Source organism: Caretta caretta, chromosome 6 (assembly GCF_965140235.1).
Source record: "Caretta caretta isolate rCarCar2 chromosome 6, rCarCar1.hap1, whole genome shotgun sequence".
NCBI classification, from domain to species: Eukaryota; Metazoa; Chordata; order Testudines; family Cheloniidae; genus Caretta; species Caretta caretta.
The window spans coordinates 20,527,466-20,552,608 of record NC_134211.1 but is presented as its reverse complement, the minus strand read 5'-3'; the positions used below and the strand labels follow the sequence as shown (position 1 = coordinate 20,552,608).

Genomic DNA, 25,143 nt, shown 5'->3' with positions numbered 1-25,143 from the left:
GCTTCTCCTATTGGCGTACTTAATCCACCTCCTCGAGAGACGGTAGCAATGTCGATGGGAGAAGCTTTCCCGTCAACATAGTGCTGTGTACATGGGGGGCTAGTTCGGTATAACTGCATTGCTCAGGAATGTGGATTTTTCAAACCCCCGAGCGAGGTAGTTATACTGATATAGATCTGCAGTGTAGTCCTGGCCTCAGTCTACACCGGAGTTTATAATGTGTTCACTGATTTCCAATTAACTGGAACTGGCTAACATAGTTGATGGCATTTGAATTTTCCCAGACTCCTGCGTGTGGGCTGGGAGGGGGCACAGGAGGAGGGAGAGGGGGATATCACATCTGGCGCTCTGCTTTGGCTCATTAGAAAGAATTCTGAATCCTGAAGTTTAGATCTGATTCACATCTGAGCTTTTTGGGAGTTTGGATCTGGGGGTTTCAGCTCTGGAGTTGGCCCATCCTCATCTCCATGACAGTTTTTTAAATCACAACAGATACTAGAATAAGATGTTTTGGTGGTAATAATAATGATAAATGCCTAGCTGTTATATAGAGCTGGTTGAATTTTTTTTTTTTTGAACAAAACTACTTCATTTAGAATATTTTGGGGAAAGTTTCAATTTGTTGAGGAGGGAGGAGGAATCTGAAACAATTTTGTTTAAAATGGGAATTTTCATTTTGATTTTTGACAAACCGAAACATTTTTTATTTAGAATTTTTCATTAAAAATCAAAAATGTTGTTGAAATCACACTTTTTTTTTGCAAAATACTGCATTGTTCAACAACAGAAATCTCAGCAGAAAACTCTTGACCAGCTGTAGGTTTTAGCATGTATTCTATCCTTAAAGTGTGTTTCCCTAAACACGTAATACTAGGGGGAATGAACATAAAGGAGCAACCTAACTTCTGTAGCCATACAACTGTTCCACTTGAACAAACATTGCAACAGAGTATCCCAAACACAGGATAATTTGCAGGGAAACAGAACCTCCACCAACTTCTTAATGTCAGCACGATGGTCTGAAAATAAAAGTATACTGACTGACTGACAAAATCAGCTGATAATTCTTCCAAAGATGAAATGCACTTGGGGGTAACCCATTTCCTTGCATATGTGCTGATTAAAATGCTTTTCAGGCAGGCAGTACATGCATGAATAATTATTTGACTGGTCTTTGGCATCTCTGGATGTAGACAACTAGCATGAATTAATGATAGCAAAGACATACCAAGGGGGTGGGGGGTGGGAGGACAAATATCTTAGTATTTAGTTTTGTATTGTGATAATGCCTGGAGCCACCAATCAAGGATCACGGCTCCATTGTGCTAAGCACCGGGACTAGTACATTACCTATTTACATGTTGAGTAACACCTTGTTTAAAGGCATCCACTGCTTGTGTTTGCTCAGGCGTCTGGCCACGTTTTATTGATGAGTTACGATAGGGATATCCATTGGCTGATGACAGCTGGAAACGTAAAATGGAGTCATAGTGTTACTGAGAGAGCGTAAATCTGCATCAGATACAGGAAGGTGGTAGTTGTAAACTTATCATCGCCTGGAGTCTTTAAATCAAGATGGGCTGTCTTTCAAAAACAGATCCTCTAGTTGAAGCACAAGTTATTTTGCTTGTTTGTGGCTTGCTTACATTGTAGGGATTGGGAAGAATAATTCCCTCCGCTGGGTGAAATGCTAAGGTCTGTGTCATACAGGTCAGGCTGGCTGATCACAGTGTTCCCTTCTGGCCTTAAAATCCATGAATGTGTTTCCGAGTTTCTATAGTTTCTTCAGATTAGTAAACATAAATTCCGCTCTTGATCGACCCCTTTACTGTATTTCAGACTCCATCACAAACTCCATTGTAGCTCAGTTAGGTCAAAGGATATTTTGTATATTTGGGAAGCCCCGGATGGCACCACCACCCCTGAAGTATGGTGTGATTTTTGGGCTACTGCTGAAGAGGCCAGGATGCTGTAGATGGTAACTAGATTTCTGGATTTCTGGCCTCTGCTCTGTACAGTGTATATGCTATGGGTAAGTCTGCACTGCAAAAAAACACCCACTGTTGTGCATCTCAGAGCCCAGGTCTACAGACTCAGGCTTGCACTACAGCTATAAAAATAGCACTAGATGTTCCTGCTTGAGTTCTGAAACCCAGCAATGAGGGTGCGTCTCGGAGCCCGAGTTGGAACATCTGCACTGCCAGTTTTAGCACCAGAGTGTAACCCTGAATCTATAGAGCCAGGCTCTGAGGTTCACAGCTGCAGGTTTTTGGGTGTTGGGTTTTTTTTGCAGTGCAGACCTGCCCTATGAGATTTAGTACTGGCAACAGAGAGCTCGGAACCTGGGTTCTAACCCAGCCAACCCACTGACTCTTTGCACCTGATTCCCGCTCACACCAGCATAAAACTGGTGAACTCCATTGAATTCAATGGCATTTCACTGCAGTAATGGAGTGGAGAATAAAGCCCATTGCCTCATCTCAAGAAAGTCAGTAGATATCACGTCTGCGTCAACCCAGCGGAAAAACAGCAAGGCTCTTGCTGTGAACCTGGCATTTGTCCCTGACAGCTTGGAAATACAGGACCAGATCTGTAGCTGGTGTAAACTGGGATAGCAGAGGATCTGGCCTGCTGGCCGAGTAAGTTGGTAGAAAAGGAAGATGACTTGCGTCATGAGACCTACCTCTTCTTGTAAATGTCCAATGTCTATTTCCCATGGGGCTCCGCGGAAGATTTCCTGGGGCGGCTCCCATCCATTGCGGAACTTTGGGATGTAGGTTGGGACAACAGCCTCTCTAGGCCATTCCGCTCTTAGAAGATGGGAGGGAAAATTATATGCAGAGTGAGATCCTCAAATGATACATTTCTAGGACCCAAGTCCCCATTGCCCTGCACCCGCTGACATTTCTTACATCAGTGCAGAGGGTGTAAATAGCCACACAGGTGCAGAACAACAGTGAATCAGGCCCCTAGTTTTTCAACCTATTGGATGAAATCCTGCCCTCATGCTCAGCCCCCCTGAACAGGCTACAGAAGTGAAATGCTGCTCTGAATTGTTCTTAGAACTTGGAAATCTGCTGATTGTCCCTTTGCCCAGACTAACTCTCACCTGGATCTGGTCCACGTCTCGCCCATGGACTCCCAGAGCATCATCTCTTTTGGTGTCAGGTGTCCTCTCAGGAAATCTATGGTGTCTTTAGAGAGAAGCGGGCTGAGGATAGACCTTGCGAGTTCAGGGCCTCCACAGCTATGGACGATCTAGGTCACATACACACAATGCCAGTTACAAACTTTCACTTCATGAACAAATCCCACAATCTCAAACTGAAAATCAATTTCTCTGAGCTTCTCATTGAAACTGGGAATCTCTCATAGTATTTCAGGGCAAATATTGAGTGATATTTGCTTGAAACTGGGGCCCAGGGCCACTCCAAATTGAAACCATATTTTGTTCTCACTACTGTAGGCCCTAAGTCTGAAAAGGCTCGCAACCCTAGTTAATAGTTTGAGCCACATTCAAGTTTGTAATTAAACCTGAACCCAGATGAGTGTTACGCTGTTTCAAGGTTTGGCTGTGAATTCGTCGTGCAGTTTTGCACAGTAGTCTGAATTCCCATATGCTCCCTGCAAGTGCCCCGGATAAAAATAGGTGGTGGGTGTCTGAGGGTTTCAGAGCTGTCCTAATCTAACAAGTGAGGTGCTTGGCTATGTACTGCCCCTCTGACTTTCTGCAATGGCTGCCATCTTGGTTATGATCAGGGACGGCCAATGCTAAGAACACAAGACTCTATAGTTTGAACTAAAGGACTAAATCTTGTGAGCAGGAACTGTACTAGACTGTGAGGAACACACAACATGCCCCAAACATTGGTTACAGTTGCACCTGCTAGCATTCTGGGATAATTTGGGGAGCTACATGCCCACGGTTGGCGTTGCTACAATGCTGATCACTAATGCAGGATCAGCTTCTGTGCTCCCTTCTTACCTTGCACTTGTACAGCTAATACTGGCATGCCTGCCCTTAGCTGGGTCATGTCCAGTATCTTTCTGTCTCTCTTATTCTCTGATGGTGCTGCCTTTTATACAGGCACATTAGTAAGAATAAGAATTGTATTTAAAGGGTTACCAGTTCCAGTGGCCCAAAGAGGAAATGCACTAGTTCTGAAGCACTTGGGTTCTGGATATGCTTTCTCAGTTTGGCCTGAAAAGAGAAGAATCCCAGATTGATCCAAACCTGGCTTTTGGTTCCTGTCTTCTGTGATACAGAGAGATTACTGTTTTCTGGTACTTTCCCTTACTGTAGGAGACTGAGAACTAAAAAAAATAAATGGTTAGCTTCCAATCATGAGACCTAGCCCAAGTGACGCAATGATTTTGGAAAAAGAAAAGGAGTACTTGTGGCACCTTAGAGACTAACCAATTTATTTGAGCATGAGCTTTCATGAGCTACAGCTGGTGTCTCAATTCTTTTTTCTTTTTTTCCTTTGGTGTCCATTTTGAAACACCATAAAGAGGCCTGATTTTTCAGAAAGTGCCAAGCATCTGCCCTCTGAAAATCAAAACCTTTCAAGGTGTTTTGAGTTGGGAACCCAAAAGCATTGGTCATTTTTGAAAACCTGGACCATAAAGTTCTGGGTAGAGAGAAGGGTCTAGAACTTCAGGAGTATTTAGACATTGACCCCATTGTGAGCTAGGTGCCCAGCAAATGTATTCAGCAAATTACCAACAGGGAAAATTCTTCAGTGAGGCCTGGGTTACACCTAAAACTTAGGTCGACCTAGCTGCATTGTTCAAGGCTGTGTGTGACATCATTAAGTTGACCTAAATCCCACTGTAGACATGCAGCTAACTTGATGGAAAAAAATTCTTCTGTCAACCTAGCTACCACTTCTTGGAGAGGTGGATTTACTACAGTGATGGAAAAACCCCTTCCATCGATTTGGGAAGCATCTATGCTACAGTGGCACAGCTGCACCACTGTAGTGTAGACAGGGCCGAAGGCCTTGTGTATATTTGGGGGTTTGTACCAATTTATCTAGAGAAGTTGTTGGCCACTGATTGCGGAATCCCAGGCACAGTCAAGGCTTAAATGCTCTGCCTTTTGAAATGGGCTGTGTTGCAAAGGAAGAACAAATGCCTCGGATTATATTATGATAATCAAGTGTATTTTTACAGCAATCAATGGGAGATGTAGTGACACCACTTCAGTCTATGCCTCCTTTATTTTCTCTCGCTGTCACAAATTGTTGGCATTGCTACAATAGAAAATTAGATCTCTCACTGGATCTACAAGGTACTGCGGCTGTGCATGTGCTAAAATCCTTATTTTTGTGCCTTAATTATTTCCGCCGCATGCATCCTGTTGTGAGAGACAGGTGAGGTCATCTGAGCACAGCCCTAGGAGCCAGGAACGGCTGCCTTTAGTCCCAGCTCTAGCACCGAATCCCACTCTGTGGTCTTGGGTAAATCACTTAACCTCTCTGCTTCAGTGGTTCCATATGCAAAGTGGAGCTGCCCAATTCCCAAGCGTGATGCAAGGACGGATTCCTGCTGGGGAAGTGCTACGTAGGTTCTAAGTAACGTTGGGCTGATGGTGTGTGTTTTAAATATTAATGTGGAGAAGAAAATGTAAAAAAGAATTGATGTACATAAGCCTACTAAGTGAAGTGACCCCTCCTAACGTGTGTGCAGTTACACAACCTGGGATTCTGCAAATGCTGTGTTTCTATTGGGGCTAGTTTAATTTATTAATATTGTCGTTGCTACTTCCCCTTTATGTTCCCTCAGGGCAGCAGTTTGTGTCTATGACTAAGGACTCATCTAAACCCACAAGATGTACGGAACTAACCATGACAGTATAGTTAAGGTGGTACAAACCTCCTAGTGTGGATGAAGTTATACCGGTATAAAGGCACTTTTATATCAGTATAACTATTCCCATATGGGAAGAGGAATAAGCTCTACCGGTTTAAGGCACCTGTGACAGAGATGGCAATTTCCTTCAATATCTTTGGGAGATCTTATTGAATTAAGTTTCAGTAGATTTGGACTCCATTGTATTGTAAATGCAAAATTTATATGTGGATGTGGGATTGTATGCAACTTCTCTAGGAGGCAGACATGACCAGTGTAAACTCTGGGAAGTGTTATGAGCTTCAAAAGACTATTTTAAACAATCAAGACACGAAAGAATTTTTGGAACAAAGAAAGTTAAGTGGGTTTCCTAGAAAACACCTGGAGGGAGGTGAATGAAAATTCCCACCTCCAGACTCAACCTTTTGAAGCTACTCCCTGAAGAGAGAGCCTAGCTGACTGATTAGCTATTCATGGGCTCTGAAGATCAAAGACCCACACTGTATACAGGAAAGGCAAACCTATGCATATGTGTTCTTATTCTGCACGAAAAGCTGTTACAAACTTGTAGCCAAAGAAAAACTTCTATGAGGGGTTTGAAGGACTGATTACCTACCAGAGCCCTTGCTGGAATTGGGGGTGAGCTCTGGTAAGTTTATTAGCACATGTGTAGGGTCTTTATTGTCCATAATATGTTTTCTCTGTAATGCTTTCACCGTAAGAATAACTGGGCTTGTTTAGAAAGAGCTGTGCCATAACATATAATTGTGGGCAATTTCTGTTTATTGCCTCTGAGGAATACGCAACGCATGGATCCAAGCTGTCTTAGGCAGTCTGACTTGCTGGGGAATTCACAGTCTAGGCAGGGAACTGTGTAGACTGGAAAAAACCCTGTCAGGAGGCGAGAGATGCAGGTGTCCTCCCAAGAGAAGTGACGACTGAAGAGCTAGGACCCTGGAGTGGGTGCCCTGGCTGGAACACAAGTGGGCAATACAGGAAGAGCTGCCCTGATCTGTGACAGCACCTTTATGCTGGTATAACTGCATCCATCCTGTGAGTTGTACCAGCATAACCATTCTGTTGGGTTTTTTTAAATTCACACTCCTATCATGTTTATCCCATAGAAAATCTGTTTGTAGACCCAGCCTTTATGGATTTATGCTGAGGCAAGAGCTATTTAAAGGGAAATTAAGATCAACATTGTGCCGCCTTTACATACACATTTCAAACTTTCATGTGGCCCGGTGTGACTGTATAATAATGTGCCCCACTCCTAATTGTAACATGCAACAGCTGAGTTTTGTCTAGGACAAAGTTTTAAGCAAGTCACCATATTAACTTTCCAAAGAAGCTGGTTGTAAATCTTCCACTGAAATAATTTTTTCCAACAGAAAAAGGGTTTTCCATTAAATAGGAATTTTTGCCAAAAATCCCATATTTATCAAACCAAACTTTTTTTTTTAATTACAATCTGAAATGTTGCTAACATGAACCTTTTGTTTAGATGAAAACAAACTTTTTTAGGGAAAAATCCTCTCGCAGCCAGCTCTAGTCTTAAAGCTGTTAGTTTTATAGTATTAATTATTTGTAGTGCTGTAACACCTAGACACTCTAGCCCCACTGTGCTAGGCACTGTAGAAATGCCTAACAGAGCTGACCCTGGTCCCAAACTGTTTCCTTTCTAACTGGAACACCTCAATGCTTCTGGTGTCACTTTTCCTCCAACGAGGCAAAGTTGAAGAGCCAGAGTGATTCTTTCTATCAGAGTCAGAAAAATTAGCAATGGGAAAGACTTACTAGGTCACTCCTAGAGAACTGGTGCAGGACTGTTCCCTACAATATCCTCCAGTCCAGACCACTTTTTAAAATGACTCAAGAGATGGTACTTCCACCACTTCCCTTAGGTGATCATTCCCCGGTCTCACAGAACCTGTAGCTTGGTGTTTTCCCCTGGTATTCAGCCTACATTTTGCTTCACTTAATTACATCCCATTTTCCTAACCTGAGCCCTCACCCTCTGGAGAAAACTACATAACTCCTCCTCCTCTTTGTGGTTTAATCCTAGAGGCAGGGGTGGAGCAAAGGTGGCTCTAAACCTCCCCTGATTGTGGGCTGGCCTCCAGCATCAAGTTAACAGCAGCTCTGGGGCTGATTTAACTTGTGACAGCTAGAACAGAATTCTGCCCCGGTCATGCTCCCTCCCCAGCCCCTGTTGGCTGAGGGAATCAGGAAGGATTGGGGTAAATCCAGCCATGCCAACTAAGGATTCCTGCACTCCAGGTGAATCCTCGGGCACCTCTTTAGGACAGTTTTTAAGGACACTTCTTGCTGCCCTGGATGCTGCCTTTGTGGTGGGGTTCATAATCTGGCCTCTGGTGGTAGTTATCCTATCAGAGTTTGCGCCAGGTCTCTTCCCTGTGAGGAATGGTCACTGTGGGGAGGAGTGGTAGGGTTTGCTGGCACTGCCAGCTCATTTCCTGGTGGGTTAATATTCAGTTGCAGTAGAAAAGTCTGGAGTTGGTCTGCTAGTTGCCCTAGATTTGTTTACAGTCTGTGGTTTCTCTGCCACTAACTTCCTTAAAACAAATCTTGCTAGATCTGGTTCATTGGGCAAGCTTGGTTAGAGTGCTGTGAAATGACAGAATTCATTCAAACAGAGTCATTACCCTGCTTTTCTAATATGTATAGTTAAGCCGAATCAACAGCATTTGGTACCTCTTCACGCTTGGTAGTACCTCGCTGTACTGTTTGTAACAGGGCAACTTATCCAGAGGAGAAATGGAAAGTAAGAGCTATATAGAGCATTTGGGGGGAAGAATTAGAAGCATGGGCATGCTCACTTACCTATGGACTTCACGTGGGCCAGTATTTTAGGAGCTCATACAAAGTAACGCTGTATATAAAGTGTCCGATGTGAATCGTGTTCAAGCACAATGGTTCTTTCTTTCCTATTTACAACCTTTTTCCTTTCCTGCCCCCCATCGAAACAGAGAAGTAGAAAGATTGCATAACTAGTCAGATTTCTTTTAAAGGCAGCAAGTGGAAGTGTATGTGCAAAAATACTGACTTGTGCCCAAATGAGTATCTAGATGTCTAACGGCCCATTTGCGTGCACAGCTGTGATAATTGTGCTCACACAAATGTTGGCCTGCAAATATGAGGGCTGGGTTAAACCTCATTTAAACTGTTGTGATCTCCACCCCTCATTTAATATAGTTTTGAGAGACAGCTGAGCCATCCTGCCTAAGACTATAGGGGGTACGTGAGCCTGCTCAGTAACTCTGACCATCTGGGCGGTGGGCTCCACAGGTCATTGCCCTTGGGTAAGGGTGTGTGTGTGTGTGGATGGAGAAGCGAGACAGACAGCGGCCTAGCAAGCAGCTGGTAGCACAATCCTGGGAAAAGCCAAGAGAGAGCGAGTGCACCGTTGGGGGGTGCCAGCTGAAAGAAGTCTGGTGCTGTGAGCAAGGACACTGTCTCCTGTTGTTTGGTTCCTACTGTTTTCAGGGAACCAGACTTTGTGCATTCTGTGTAAATAAACACAATTGCCTCAAAGGTACCAGACTCCATCCTTCAATTCTCCTCCCTACAAGAACAACCTCCAGGGCTGAACTTTGACTAGAAGGTCGGGTCAAAAGTGGTAACAATATTTTTGTGCCTGGACCTTCCACCTTTTTACCTTTAGAAACCTGCCTCAGGAAACATTATATAAAAGCCTTAACCAGCATTTTGTCAACAAGTGACTATGACGTGGGAGTCTCGAATATGTCCCACCCCACCCCCGCAGTAAAATAACCAGGAGGAAATAAAGCAGGTGCTTCAGTATTATTTTCTGTTGGTTTTGAGAGATCACAGTTCTTTTCCAATGTACATGCCTAGTAGTTGTGTCCTACAGGTATACAGCACTCTTCGTGCAGCATAGAAAGGGAATGAAATACATTTGCACCTTACCAGGAGGTTGAGAGCCAGCTTGGTTTTCTGGAAGCAGTCGATGAACTCTGCCTCCATTGGAGGTCTTGCTCTAAGAGTCAGTACCCCCTCTGAAAAGAAGTTGGGAAGAAAGATTATTTGAGCAAAGCATGCTTGCAAATTTCCAGTGAATTAAAGGAATTGGCTTTAATGACAAGGGGATATTTGGCCCATTGGATTTCAGGAGCCCTAGCAGTGCAGCACATACATAATAAAGACAATGCAAACATCTTTTCTCTATGCTGCAATCTTTGCTGTACTCCAGTAATGGGTTCCCAGAGGGAAGGGCTTACTGAGCTGGGTCATAGACTGGTGCTGAATATATTGTTATGTCACTCAACCTGAACTTGAAGGCTTCAGGAAGACACCAATTTGTTCCTGCTTAGATTTCCTCCCAAGTCATTAACTCAGTCCTCTTGTTTACCCACTTGCTTATTATGCTGGTTGATGGAATATACCTGCTGGCGCTTTCTTCTTGTTCTTCTTCCCTTTCTTCCGTTGGTTCAGCTGTTTGAATGCCTCTGCCGCTTTCTGAAGCCGAGCGACAAACACCTCAATGTCATCCAGGGTGCTGTTCAGGATTTGCTGTGAATGGAGCAAAGAAACAAAAATGCTGAACCCAGGGCCAAAGAGCAGCTACTGCATCAGACTTAGGAGCCCAAGCGTTGAAGTATAACTTCCACCAGGACCTCAGTCCCAAGGTCTAGTGATCACTTTCGTAGAGCCCCTGGAGGAGCTGTTTATCAAGGCATGAAATAAAGTGGAATTGATCTTTTTCTAACAGTGTGATTTCCAGGCACAAAATTCTGTGTTTAGGCACTTCTACTGCATTCATCAATGTGGTATCTGACCACCTGTGAATGGGACTGCATGGCAACTGGAAAAAATAAACTGCATAAATAGCATCTCTGGGCCTAATCAGGGCACTCTTTTCCATATCAGGTTAGTACCTCACTCTTTTTGAAAAGTCCCAACTACTCAAGGAGTAAGGCACATACAAATGGCACAATCTGACCTATGCATTATCATCTCTCTTGTCCATCTCCTCTTGGTGGGTATCTAGGTGCCAGTTTTAAATGATTAAATTTCATGCAATTTGTCCATGAAGGACAAACTTCTTCCCTTTCTCCCCACATCTCTCTGCCTGTTATGGATGCCCAACTCCTGCTACCAACCGTTTCTTTTTCGATCTTCTGTGCTAAGATCGCTCGGGACTCTTCATGCTCCTGGGAGCTGGAGCTGCTTTGTTCAAATTCTGCCAAGCAAGCAAACGGCAAGGTGTTAACAATCAGAAGGATGAAAATGGGGGTGCACTCCCAACAAATAATAAAGGCATTGTACCCAACTGAGTGATAAAACTTGATTGGTTTTGTATGTTAATTTATGCTGGGTTACAAAAATGTGTCTATGGGAATGCAGAGAACATTCAGCTAGGATGAGATCAATGTTGCTAATTAAGCTCTTCAGAGGTGTAGCACCTGTCTGCGATGTCTGTGTATTGATTTACTGTCCGCTTGCAAATGCAAACAGTGCATGAATCATAAGAAACAACAACCAGTTAGTTGTAGCTACTGAAAGCAATATGCAGGGCCAGATCCTCAGCTGTAGCTCTATTGACTTCAGTGTTGCTAGGCTGGTCTGCTGGAGATCTGACCGGCAGTCTCTTGACACCTCGAAGCAACACAATGTGAGCTGCCACGTGCACTCTTAGGTCAAGGTTGACTGAAATACACATACACACCATCCATCAGCAGAAGCTTCTAGTGTCACATGGGCAAAAGATCAAAAATACAAGGGATGACTGAAGAAAAGAGAGAATAAAAGACACAAATAAATGCAAAAGCTCGTCTGCTAGCCCCAGGGTGCCAGGATTTCTGCTTGACTGATATTTTATACATGCTTGTACAAAGATCAGAGGAGCTCTGTGCAGACTTGTACGTGCTGCCTCATGATGTAATTCTGTTTAATTTGCATAAGCTCACCCTGAGTAAATAAAAACAAAGACACAGGTAGTCCATAGGCTTTCAAATGACAGACTGGTCAATGACATATCGGTATTTCAGAATAAGCAGGTTCTGGGTCAGCTTTTCGTTAAAAGAATAACGACTAAGTTCAGGAAACAAGAGTTCAAAGTCCCAGGAGTCTCCTTTAGCAAGTGCCATAGGAGTTCAGACAAATGCACAGAATATATAATACAGGAGCATTGGGAGATTGGTTTGGCAGAGAACCACAAAACCTGTCTGCATATCATCCCTAACTGAGGGGATTAGGTGACAAGTTTGGACAGGTGTTCAGAGAAAGCACTGAATTATGTCTGAATGGTGAACCGACTCAGTGAGGCATCTACATTCAAGGTATTGTACTGTCCCACTGATACACGCCGAACTCCATTTTATCTGGACATGGTCCCTGAACTTAAGCAGTGCCAGCCCTGTTGATGTAGTGGGCAGATTTAGAGAATTCCATAAAGCATTTGGAACATACTGTGAAGAGCAGAGTTAAGGGTGTGTAGGTCTTGGCCATTTTATGATGATGTTGTGCACCAGAAGTGTTGCCTATAAAAAATACAGGAGGCTTAACTCTAAAATGTCCAGCCCCGTACAATGGGTCTCAGATACTAAGTGGGCCCCAGGGTGTTACTGTAAAGCAAATAATAAACAAAAGTGTTCAGTGAGAGACCTAGTAGTGCATTGTCTAGAGTCTGTACAGCACTGTCCTTGGGTGGATAGAATGGCAGACCTGCTCAAGTGTGACTATCTTGCCCCCTAGTGGCTGCAGCCTGTGTTGTGTAAACCCTAATAACAGCTGTTAAAGATCCTGCTTCAGCTGAAGGGACCAGAGCTTATACTTTTGGAGAAGGTGCACAGTTCTAACCTCCTTTATGAAGGTAGGATAAGACATACACTTGACTACACTGCGTGGTGTAGCTGGTGACTGTAATCCAGAGAGGCCATGGAACAGTCCCAGTCTGACCATGAACATGAAGGTATCGATCAGCAGGGAGAGTTCAGACACAGCTGTGCTTGTGGCTGGGGAGGGGATACCACGCTTCTTAGTGAAGTCGGTATTGGAAAAATAGTAAAGGAAGTAATTTGTGGAACCAAAAACAAAATGCCAGTAAGTGCCCTTCAGATCCTGTTAACGGGACTTGGTACATCATAGATATTAGATGTAGGGGTGGGGAAACCAGAGAGATTGGTTTCATGCCAAGTATACAGTGAGTGATAGAAAAATCTTCCTTGGCATTTTTGAAGTCCCATTGAGATATCTCATTGAAAGAGACTGTCCCAGAAGAGGTCAGTTGCCAACATATTCCAAAGTCTTGTCTCTGCAAACTGTGGCCAATGCTAACTATTTAGGATTGTGGCCATGCCCTCTTTGCACATGGCATTCTGCCAGGATGCATGTTTGCAGGTTTGTAATGAGCTAGTGATCTCTACAGTTTAAGGCCCCATTGATTTCATTGATCATGGGCAGACCGCTGCACACGCTGACTTAATCCACCTGCATAGAGCTCTTTGCAGGATTGAGGCCTATGACTTCACAATGGTCTATCGCGCTAGTCACGTAGCTGAGGATTACACCTGGGAAGGGGACATAACTGGCTGGAGTCACATTACAGCAATGAAGCCAGCTAGATAAGAAATGTAGCGTAATAAAAAATTATGTCCTGGGCCTATCATTGTGCTCCTTGTTGTGGAAGATGGATCGGGTTGGTGGTTTGGAGGGTGAATGGCAACCTCTGTTTAAACTATAGCTTGGATGGTATTTTCTGGTCTTGTGCTACTTGGTTTCTTTTAATGGCAGTGCCCGTGCTATGGAATAGCAACAGCAAGTCATTTGAATTTTCAGCTCCAGTTTGCTCATGTGTAAATGGCCTTGGTTGTGAATCCTGAACAGAGTGTTCTCTGTGATGACCATACTGCTAGGCAGATGAAAATATAACAGCAGTATGATGTACAGTTACAGCGGCTGAGGCTACACTTGTAAGTTCTATGTTTCTGTGCATATGTTGGGGCACCAACACCAGCTATATCATCCAAGTGTGTAATTTACATATGTGGTCTGAGAGAGCAGGAAAAAATACACCATGATAGCTTAGGATCATAGAAATGAGAGCTGGAAAAGACCTACTAGATTACCAGGTAATGGAGATAGTAATGCTTTCTTTTTCTCTTTTGTCTATTTTGATTGTAAAGCTCTCTGGGGCAGGTACTGTCTCTTAGTGAGTGTTTATACAGCATCTGCCACAATGAGACTCTGATATTGACTGAAGCCACTAGGCATTGCAATAATACAAGTAATAAATATTATTTTCCTTTTCATCCTGGAGACGTTTCTGAATCCAGGAACAAGACATTCTAAATCTAGTATGTATTGTGTGTACCTCAGTTGCTTAAAAAAATAATCAAATTTCTATCTTCTAATCCCAGCTGTATATTATTTTCATTATGCAAAGCGGATTCTAAAACAGCATTTCTCTACACAGAAGAACAGATCAGCTGTTTCCCAAGGACGGACAGTAGACAACAAAGAGTATTTCCTCTCCTCAGGACCTTGATAAATTGGAGAATTGGTCAATGATGAAATTCAGTGAAGACAAGTGCAAAGTACTGCGCTGAGGAAGAAAAAAAATCAAATGCTCAGGTACAAAATGGGGAATAACTGGCTAAGTAGTATTGCAGAAAGGATATGGGGGATCTAGTGGATCACAGACTGAATATGAATCAACAACGTGATGCAGTTGTGAAAATGGCAAATATTGTTCTGGGGTGTCTGAAAAGGAGTGTCACATATAAGACATGGGAGGTAATTGTCCTGCTCTACTTGCTATGGCCAGTTTTGGGCGCCAAACTTTAGAAAGATTGGAGAGAGTCCAGAGGAGGGCAACAAAAATGATAAAAGATTTAGAAAAAGTGACCTATGAGGAAAGGTTAAAAATACAGGGTATATTTAGTCTTGAGAAAAGAAGTCAGGGAAAAGAACCCTCAGGCTGTTATAAAAAGGACAATGATTGATTGTTCTCCATGTCCTCTGAAGGTAGGAGAAGAAGTAATCATCTTAGTCTGCAGCAAGGGAGATTTAGGTTAGGTATTAGGAAAAACCTTCTAACTATAAGGATAGTTAAGTACTAGAATAGGCTTTCAAGGGAGGTTGTGGAATCCCCATCATTGGGGGTTTTAAGAACAGGTTAGACAAACACCTGTGAGGGTTGCACTGGGTTTACTTGGTTCTGTCTCAGCACATAGGGGGATGGACTATGTGACCTCTCAAGGTCCCTTCCAGACCTACATTTCTATGATTCTATGTGCAGTAACGGCGTTATCAGGCATGTTGGGGGTGCCAGTAAGTCAAAAATTCTGGTTAACTAAAAAGGAGACAGTTTGGGTGCGGGAGGGGGCTCAGGGCCGGGGTTGGGGTGCAGGGCACGGGCTCTGGGAGGGAGTTTGGGTGTGGGAGGGAGCTCAGGGAAGAGGGTAAGGGCATGGGAGGGGTTTCGGGGTGCTGGATCTGGGCGACGCTCACCTCAGGCGGCTCCCGGAAAGTGGTGACACTTTTCTGCTGCTCTTAGGCAGAGGCACGGCCAGGCGGCTCTGCGCACTGCCTCCACCTGCAGGTGCCACCTCCAGCCAATGGGAGCTGTGGAGTCAGCACGTGAGGTGGGGCAGGGGCAGCACTCGGAGCCCCCATGGCCCTTCCTCAATCTAGGAGCAGCAGGGACATGTTGCTGCTTCAGGGGAGCCATGCGTAGCCAAGTAGGGAGCCTGCCAGCCCCACGCCAACCAGACTTTTAATGGCCCAGTCAGTGGTGCTCGCCGGAGCCACCTGGGTACCTTTTCGACCAGGCGTTCAGGTAGAAAACCGGACACCTGGCAACCCCATTGAAGATCAGAAATGCCAGTTTATAGAGTTTGCCAGATAACACAGCTTTTACTGTATTTGGAGTTTCATGTTGTACCCTGGTTACGTTGGCTTTTCTTGAGCCTAGAAAAAGAGCAGGTAGAATGCAAACCTCATAGTGTTAGCAACTCATGTAACTGTAATAAAGGTGTGTAAAATCTGTTGGCCATTTTACCCCACCCGTGCTTTTTCAAAGAAAGAAATTGGGAACTTCTTTCTGGGAGGAAAAATAAACAACTTTCTGATCAAAGTGAAACAAAATATCAGGACTAATGAAGGAAGGATGGTCTTGTGTTTAAGGCACTAGCCTGGTACTTAGGAGACCTTATCCCAGGCTCTTCTGCAGACCCCCTGTAGGATCTTTGGCCAGTCACTGAGTCTCTCTGGGTGAAATCCTGGCTCCATTGAGTCTTTAATGGGGCCAGGAATTCAGTTCCTGATCTTCTACTTGTCTGTTGTATCCCCTTTGTCTTGTCTATTTATACTGTAAAGTCATTAGGGCAAGGACTGTCCCTTACTATGTGTTTGCACACTGCCTAGTGGGGCCCTCATCTCTCTTGGGACCTCTAGGTGCTACCACAATACAAATGATAATAACATGACCTCAAAAGCAGCTTCCAGGCTTTGATTCATTGAGCCCACTCACATTGCTCAGGTTACCAGTTGCTAGCCTGGCAGGTAGAAATATGTACTGTTGGTTGCATTTTTGAAATGCATAAACAAAGGGTGTTTGTTTTCCAGTTCTACAGTAACCACTTTGCAACTCCGTGAAATGACATTTGCTTTCTTGTGTTATGACGACGTCAGACCCAAAATGAGTTCAGTGCAGTTCCAGAGGTCCAGGATGGGAGTCAGCCTGCGTAACTGTTTGCATTAGTCACACATTCCTATTACAGAGCCATTGAAGGTCTCCAGTACCTGGTCCATTATGCTCTGGAGTGGGAGCCACACGGTTCCTGTGGTCCTGTGGTGAGCCTCGCATCTCATGCTGGATAGGGATAGGAGCTGGCCCTTGGGGCGGTGGGAGTATAGATTGTCGCTGCTTTATTTTCTCTTGGTTTACTCTGCAGGGTAAAGAACACAAAAGCAATTCATCCTACCACCAATAGCAGCCTTTCCTGTTCTCAGGAGAGTGGCCAGTTGGAGCAGGGAAGGGAAACTCAGTGTGTGCTATTTTGTTTTGGCTGAAATTCACCCTTGTGCACAGGGCTTGTGCAATGTCACACCCCTGGATAGGCCATCAGCAGTGAGGATCAAACCTGAAATGTCTGGATCTTAACACGTGAGTCTCTCTACTGCTTGAGCTAAAAGACTCACTCGGTTAGTCAAGGCTGTAGCAGGTCCTTCAGCCTCATCTGCGACCCAGCCATCACTAGAGGGAGACAGAGCACCACACTGAGTGGTGTGGGTTAATCTGAACCGCCTCCTGCACTAGATATATGCAGCTCTTTCAGGGTTTGAGAAACACTAACCATCTCAGTACAAAGCATTTTGCTGGCACACATCACCTCCCATTTTAATTAGCATTTGGAGTTTGCAATATAACAACATTAAAAGAGAACACATTGCCATGTGCATTTCTGGTAAGTTTCTATGAGTAAAAGAACAGATGTTAACTGATTACACTGAATTCCCTCCTGTTTGGTCTATAGCAGTGGTTCTCAACCAGGGGTATTGTACCCCCAGGGGTACACAGAGGTCTTCCAGGGGTACATCAACTCATCTAGATATTTGCCTAGTTTTACAATAAGCTACATAAAAAGCACTAGGGAAGTCAGTATAAACTAAAATTTCATACAGACAACAACTTGTTCATACTGTTCTATATACTACACACTGAAATAAGTGGAATATAAATATTGTCAGTGATTTATTTTATAATTATGGTAAAAATGAGAAAGTCAGCCATTTTTCAGGAATAGCGTGCTGTGACACTTTTTTGTATTTCTATGTCTGATTTTGTCAGCAAGTAGTTTTTAAGTGAGATGAAACTTGGGGGTACACAAGACAAATCAAATTTCTGAAGGGGTACAGTAGTCTGGAAAGGTTGAGAGCCACTGGTCTATAGGGTCCATACTTTCAGAAAAGTCTGACTGATATTGGTGTAGGCAGTTTCATCGGGTGTCTTGAAGCAGCAGAATATTTTATGATGCTAGGGGGATTCCTCATATGGAGCGGAGAAGGAACTAGAGCCTGCTATTGTATCACAGCAGCCAGAATATCACTTGTGATTCACCAAAGAGTATTGCTGTAAAATGGCATTTGGACAAAAGGTAACGGAACCCCAGTGAAATGAGAACATTTATCTATCAAAGTGCCTGCAGTTCCCATTTCCAGACAGCAAAAGGAGGGCTAAACTTCGAGTGAAGACATTCAGACCCTTTGTAAATTGCAATGGAACTGAGCCAGCTTACACCAGGTCTGACTTTAGCCTTTTACCTGTGTCCTCCTAAACATATTAACTGTAGGCGGACCTAAAGCAGAGCATCTAATTCAATTTTGAGGTTTTGCTTTTAATGGAGGTGTGTGATAAACCTGAACTGTTGGATTTGAACCTCCCCTTTTAGTTTCATTTCTGGGTTCGATCCAAAACCAGGAGGGGGCCTATTTTCCTGCTCTCGTTCAGATGTGAACAAAATCTCCCGAGAATAGTGCGCAAGATTTCGTTGCCAACAAACTCCAGCTCTCATTTGGCCTTGAACCCGAATCTCAAATCCCAGCCTGACCTTAACCTGTCTCTGGATTCAAACTAATCCAGGAGAGCCTGGTCCACCTTTGTACTCTGTCTTCTATGTAGCCGATGAGAGCAGGGGGCATTTGTTCCCTCACTGCACATTGGGAACCCATCTGTCTGTGGCACTTACTTGAGCGTCTGCGGCCGTATCTTCTTTCCCTGCTTGTGATCGGCGAGTGCACTTTCTATGTCCTCGTGGACCATCTCCGCCTTAAACACAAAACAGTGATCTCTTAAAGGCTTTGCTTTGAATGAACTAGAGGATGCAGGTAGCGTGATGGGGAAATAGCTGGCTGAGAATGTCACTGGCTACAGGCTCATATTGCATTACAAGTGAACTTGGCAGTTTCACTGTGTAGTGCTCTCCCTACCTCTAGCTGAGCAGCCAGTGAGAACACAGGTGCAAGTGAAAGGACCCGGTTCTCAAGCAGGAGGACTAGTTTCAAGTGACTAGCTATGAAGCAGCAGGATTTTGACACTCTTGGGCATCGGATTTCAGCCACTGGTGTCTGTGCAAACCGCGAGGGTAGTTATGTGCTTACACTGGTGATTTGCACCTTTGATTTGGAACTGGGATACAAATTGTGTTGCCCTAGGGTAAACTGAGCTTACACTAGGGGTTTGCTCACTGGCAGCTGCAGTCTCAGTGGGGCTGAAATCTCAGCGTAGATAAGGAGAGAGCTTCCTGGCTGCACTCCTGACTGTGTGCCTGATGACAAAGCTACACAGCCGCATACTGGCTCTCTGGAAGAGGAAGGGATAGGATTGAAGGAGGCAACTGAGGGTCCAGAATGGACAGGGCTGCAGGGAAAACCTCCCAGTAATTCCAGATGTATTGACGTAATTCTTTTGCGTGCCAGTTGCACTGATTTCAATGGAGCTGCACCAATTTACACAGCTCTGACTGAGAAGGGGATCTCCAGCAGCAGTAAATGCCAGGCCAGGCATTGCAGTTAAGGCCGGCAGAACGCTCTCCAGTGCTACCAGCTAAAAGGAGGGATGGGAAGCATTGCCGCTGTAATTCGTACTCTGGTGAAATGTCTCTGCTCTGGGTCTATGTTAGACAGGGTGGAACGAAAGGCAATGTTCAGTGCAAAGTACTCTGGCATGACAATATTCATTGCTCTGCACCCTTACTTGAGCCAGCTTAGGATAAGCTCATGCAGACTGTGCGTCTGTGCATCCACTCTGCATTCGCTCCCGCACATGGAGGCTTGCATCGTCATTTCCATACGGTTCTGGTTTGGTTTTTAATCTTGACGTGCCCAAGCAGGGGGAAGGTTTGAAAATCTAGCCCCAAGCAGTAATGAGTTCTCCCTCCTAGAGCTCCTCTCACTTTCCCTCCCTGCTCACCTCCACCTCGTCGCAGTTGAAGAAGTGGATGTCGGGCTTGTGCTGCTCCGAGTCCTGGCACACCAGCAGGAGGATGGAGGTGTAGCGCATCTGATTCAGCACAGTTTGGCAGAGCTGGACCGTCATCAGGGGAAAGTCCTCCAGTTCCTCCTGTGAAACATCAGGGAGGGGGTTATGCACCCGGGAGTGGTGTTAAAAGAACACCTAGACATCCCCTGCATTGCCTTACGCAGTCACTGCTGCAGGGAGTAGGAGACCTCACTGGGCAGGAGCCTCCCGGCAGTACATGTCCCTGAAGCTCTGTGTTGGACACTGAAGACAGTTCCCGTCAGTGTCTGGGGAGGACGAATGAGCCTGGGAATTCGGGACCAACTAGGAGGAAGCGGAGTTTCCCACCTTGCTTTCTGGGGATGGGGTCCCAGAGCACAGGCTGCTTCTTGGGCTTGCAGCACGATGCATTGGTGTTGGTGCTACAGAGGTCGCCCCCTTGCCACGCTCCACCTGCAGCAGTGAACTAGCAACGCTGGGCTTGCGTTAACACAGGCAAGCGGGGCTGGGCGGGGAGCACCGAGAGGAAGGGTGCGGTTGTGGTTGAGGCACCGGACTGGGACTCAGGACAGCTGGGCTCTATTCGTGGCATTGCCACACACTCCCTGGGTAACCTTGGGCAAGTGTGTCCGTGCCTCAGTTCCCTGTTATTAAACTGGGGATAATGAGACTTTCCTCCCACCCTTTGGCTTGGCTATTTAGCTTGTACACCCTTTGGGGCAGGAACTGTGTGTGTGTGTATATGTGCACAGCAGGGCATCAATCTGTGTTGGGGGCTCCTAGAGCCACAGAAATACAAATAATTAATAGTGATGAATTCCACCCAAACCGTTTTGTGGACTCCTGACTAGACCCATCAATCTCCACCTGTCACTTCCACCGAGGTCTGACTTATCGTTCATCCCTGAGCATAGCAGCAAGGAGCTGAGAGTTTGGTTAGTTAGTTCAGTCCCACCTTGCTGTGCACTCAAACTCAGAGGAAACCCTTCTGTCCTACACGTTAAAATCAGTCAGTCCCTGTTGCAGTTTTTTGTATCAATTTTTCCCAGTTTAGTAGCCCCAGAAAAGCATGTTACCCCTCCCCAGCCAACTGGAAAGTGGCATACTTTTGAATGCAGTCTATTGCCCATTTTGCATATTGCCCTGGAGGAGAAAGGTCACGACCTACCTGTGATTCGCAGTCTAGCAGTCGGATGGACTTGTCATTCACCTGCAGCAGCATCTCCTGGGCCCAGATCTTCTCTTTAGAATTGAGCTGCATCAGCTTCCTGATGGCGTCGTCCACTGTCACAATGGCTTCACTCTTATCCATGATGAATGTGGCTAAGTGCTGCGGGGGCAGGGGGGAGAATACACACAGGAGAGGTGTCAGGCTAATAAGAGTGAGGGTGACCTCAAGTCAGCTTAGCTCATTTCAATCATGTCGCACAGAATAAAGTTTACCAAGAGGGGGACTGTGTGGATCAGAGGCAAGCCTGCCCCTCAGCAGCATTGGCATCGTAGGTATATAATTCTTATTCCCTCCCCCCATCTCGCTGGGCTCCCATTCCAGCTACCCTTAAAGAGACAGTATCCAGTGTAGCAATTCTAACCGGCTAGTCGTGAAGACTCCATGCTTTGTCACAATACCTCCTAGATATGGCACTCTGAACCGTAGATTTTTAACCCCAAGCTGTGTGTGAACTGGTCCAGGTTGAGGCACAATCCCCCTCCCTTTCTTTATGGCTCAGTGGGAGGGGAATCGTGAGTGTATTTATTTATTTTTAATAACATGGAGTCACAGTATGGAAAAAGGTGAGACCAACTGGCCTCTAGGCAGCCGCTTATACTGCTCATAAAGCTGGCCCTACGCAGGGGAATGATGAAGGAATATAGAGCTCTTCACCTCCAGCTCACCCCTCCGTACCAAGGTAATTGGTAACTCTTCTATGTATAAAGGTAGTTAGAATGAGAGTGAGAGGAGGGGGTCACAAGTAATTATCTTGGATGCCAGTGGTGCTGAGGGGCCTCTGATCTGCACAGTTCTCCTTGGTAACCTTGTTCGGAATAACATTAGCTGATGAACAATGGATGATCCAACTCAAAGGCCTAGAAAATAAAATCCACTGTCACTTACGGATGCTTCACAAGCAGATAAGGTGCAATTGCAGCACAGGAAGAGCACTGGGAAACTCCTGGGCTAATGTTGTTTGACTGCAGAGAATGTAGCGGTGACACACATGAATTCTATAGTTACTGGATAATATTGTCTGGCATTCTACAATGATTCCAGTGAAAGCCATGTAACCTTCTGACCTTTCACAAGAGGCATGCAAATAAATCAGATCTGTAGCTGTAACCTGGTATCACATCAAGAGCTAGAAAAACCAGTAACATTTTTAAAGCAATGGTCTATTTAAGCTGTAAGGCAGAAAATAGGTTGTCACTGCTGGATAGGCTCCCAGCAGAGTGGTGAATCTCACCCTAAGAGAAAACAACGAGGAGTCCCTGTGGCACCTTAGAGACTAACAAATTTATTTGGGCATAAGCTTTCGTGGGCTAGAACCCACTTAATCAGATGCATGGAGTGGAAAATACAGGCGCAGGTATAAATACATGAAAAGGTGTGAATTGCCTTACCAAGGGTGAGGTTAATCTAACGAGACCATTCAATTGACAGCAGGGTACAAAGGGAGGAAAAATAACTTTTGAAGTGATAACGAGAGTGGCAGGTTCTAGCCCACGAAAGCTTATGCCCAAATAAATTTGTTAGTCTCTAAGGTGCCACAAGGACTCCTCGTTGTTTTTGCTAATACAGACTAACACAGCTACTGCTCTGAACCCTAAGAGAAGAAAGTGTGCATTGTTCCTTGTTCTCCTTTTCCCCTGTCCTTTGTCTGCCAGGGGTAGAATGTCAGCTCTTTTCGAAGTAGACATCATTTCATATTATTATTGCTTATATTTACAGTGGTGGCGAGGGGCCTCAATCAATGATAAGGGGCCAATTGGTCCAGGCACTGTACTAAACGTTCCTACCCCAGAACGTTCATAGTCTGGAATTATGATGGAACACCACAGGTGAATAAAATAGACAAATAGAGGTGCCTGGGGAGGATGAGGATGATCATAATACAGATGGGTGGCATGAAACATAACTAATGGGGGCTGAAGTTTGTGTCACTGTTTAAAGTCCCTTCTCCATGACTTCCTTTTGGTACATAGGAAGTACCTCTTGGTACACTATGGGGCTTCTAATAATAGCTTAAATAGCATAATATGTAGCAGTCACCACCTGCTTGACTAGCCATTGTCAGCCGTGTTCTGTAGGCATCGTGATAGAGATGTTGCATTTAAGTTGATAGCTAGACATCCATGAAGAGATGTGAGAAAGACAGGCCAAGATGTGGGATTGGATGGAGGGAGGAAAGTGTGTAAAATGCCTAGCACTGAATAGGCGCCCATTTCAACACCCATCAAAGGCAAGGAAAAGACTCCCATTGACTTCATTGGGCACTGAATCATACGTAAACAAAACCATGGCAGGTGTGCTCTGAGCAGCTGTGCTGAAAGCCAGAACTGGCCATGCAGTCAGGTGAGAATTAACACACCCAGGTGTTTTATGTTAATTAAAATGTCATACCACAAATGTTATTTCATAAAGGCAATAATATTATCTATATTTATGTTCCTGAGGTGACAAAACTGAATTCCGAACAGTGAATTGCATTGTTTTACAGTCACTGCCTGGAATTCTAATCAGCTCTATGGCATTCATCTACCTGTTTTACAGTCTTCATAAATTCCTCTGCTATTTGCTGTTGGTTATATTAATATTTATAGGGGTAATAGTTGCTCACATGACTGTCATAGCATGTATTGGTAGATTAACTCCCCCCCACTTGCCTCCTCTCCTCCCCCCTGTCATTCACTCTTATCTAGATACTGGACCAATTTTTTTTTAAGTTACCAGGGAAGGGGGACATTTGCTACTGTCTTGTATTTATCTCATTTTAAGAAAACTTGAAAGCCTAAAAGCAAAATGTAATCTATTTCACCCGTAAAGTGATTCAGATCCAATATATACTGTAAGAGTGGACCATGAATGCAATTTAGTAACAAGTTTTATCATTATACAAATCGCTGTTCTGCATATAAAAGGCCAACTCATTTTTTATGAAAACACATACACCTTGCAGGATGGCAATGAAAACATATTTGCTCTGATCAGAGTTCAAGGTGGAGCCTCACGGATGGGTGGCATGAAACATAACTAATGGAGGTTGAAGTGTGTGTCACTGTTTAAAGTCCCTTCTCTGTCACCGTGACTTCCTTTTGGTACGTAACACTATGGGGCTTCTAATGATAGCTTAAAATAAAAATCAGATTGAAAATACGGTATCTGAGATCTAGGAAAAGGGATGTGAAGAAAAATGAACCTTTAGTCATTCAGCTTATGATGTGTAGCTTGTGTCTATACAAGTGTGCATATAAAAATGACAGGCCAGCAGGAAATGAAGCCATTTAAAGGTTTTATTATATTCTCATTCAGGACAATATGGACAATACAAAGTTTATACACCTCTGGTGCAGTTATACAGCACACTTTTTCTAGAGTAAGGTCTAATTGAAATAGTGGTTTAATACTCTTGTCACATGTTAGGGATCTTTTCTTAAGTGAAAATCAAGATGCACATCAGTGACCAACAGCAAAAGTGGGGCTCTTAGCCATCAAGTTACTTATTCTGAACTTTAATTATACAAGACAAAAGGGTCCCAATCCAACAGAGCACTTAAGTCTGAGCTTAACTTTAAGCAGCTGAGTAGTCCCACTGAAATCAATGGGACTGCTCAGGTACCTGCTTAAAGTTAAGCAGGTGCTTAAGTGCTTTGCTGGATCAGGTCTCTACAGCGGACAGAAGGATACTTCTTTTAGTATATAGGAACCTCTGATAAGAAAGAATTTATCTCAAAAATTCATCTTCCTATTTTTCCTGCCTCGTGCATTTAAAATATATGACAAGTGACCAACTGGTTTTAGATACCTTTTTATTTCTTGTGGACTGGAAACGGTCCATGGGAATCAACCCATTTCCTCCTCCACCTGACAGCCTCTGGCCAGAAGATGCTCATTACAAACCCAAGCAGGGCTAGATGCTCAATGCCACTTCTGCATCAAGCAGAAGGTGTTGCCCCAGCACAGCAAGAGATGCTTCCTCTACACTGCCTGCTGACTGTGTTGCTTCTGTAATACCATTCCACCTCGGGGAGCGAAGCAGGAAGCACAGACCTTTCACTTGGATCCACAC

The 25,143-nt window shown here is 44.5% G+C and overlaps 1 protein-coding gene across 5 annotated transcripts in view; it reads right to left on the bottom strand.

Moving 5' to 3' along the window:
• The window catches only part of EPS8L2 (EPS8 signaling adaptor L2), a 113,537-nt gene that overhangs the window by 11,409 nt on the left and 76,985 nt on the right, over positions 1–25,143 (bottom strand). For all 5 annotated transcript variants that reach the window (XM_048854824.2, XM_075129306.1, XM_048854822.2 and 2 more), the window contains exons 5-15: positions 21,027–21,188; positions 19,811–19,960; positions 18,588–18,667; positions 16,642–16,787; positions 10,998–11,077; positions 10,281–10,407; positions 9,805–9,893; positions 4,127–4,201; positions 3,110–3,258; positions 2,684–2,810; positions 1,351–1,466 (exon numbers count right to left, since the gene is read on the bottom strand). In XM_048854824.2, coding sequence (XP_048710781.1) covers positions 1,351–1,466; positions 2,684–2,810; positions 3,110–3,258; positions 4,127–4,201; positions 9,805–9,893; positions 10,281–10,407; positions 10,998–11,077; positions 16,642–16,787; positions 18,588–18,667; positions 19,811–19,960; positions 21,027–21,188 — 1,301 coding nt within the window. The remainder of the gene's footprint in view (positions 1–1,350; positions 1,467–2,683; positions 2,811–3,109; positions 3,259–4,126; positions 4,202–9,804; positions 9,894–10,280; positions 10,408–10,997; positions 11,078–16,641; positions 16,788–18,587; positions 18,668–19,810; positions 19,961–21,026; positions 21,189–25,143) is intronic.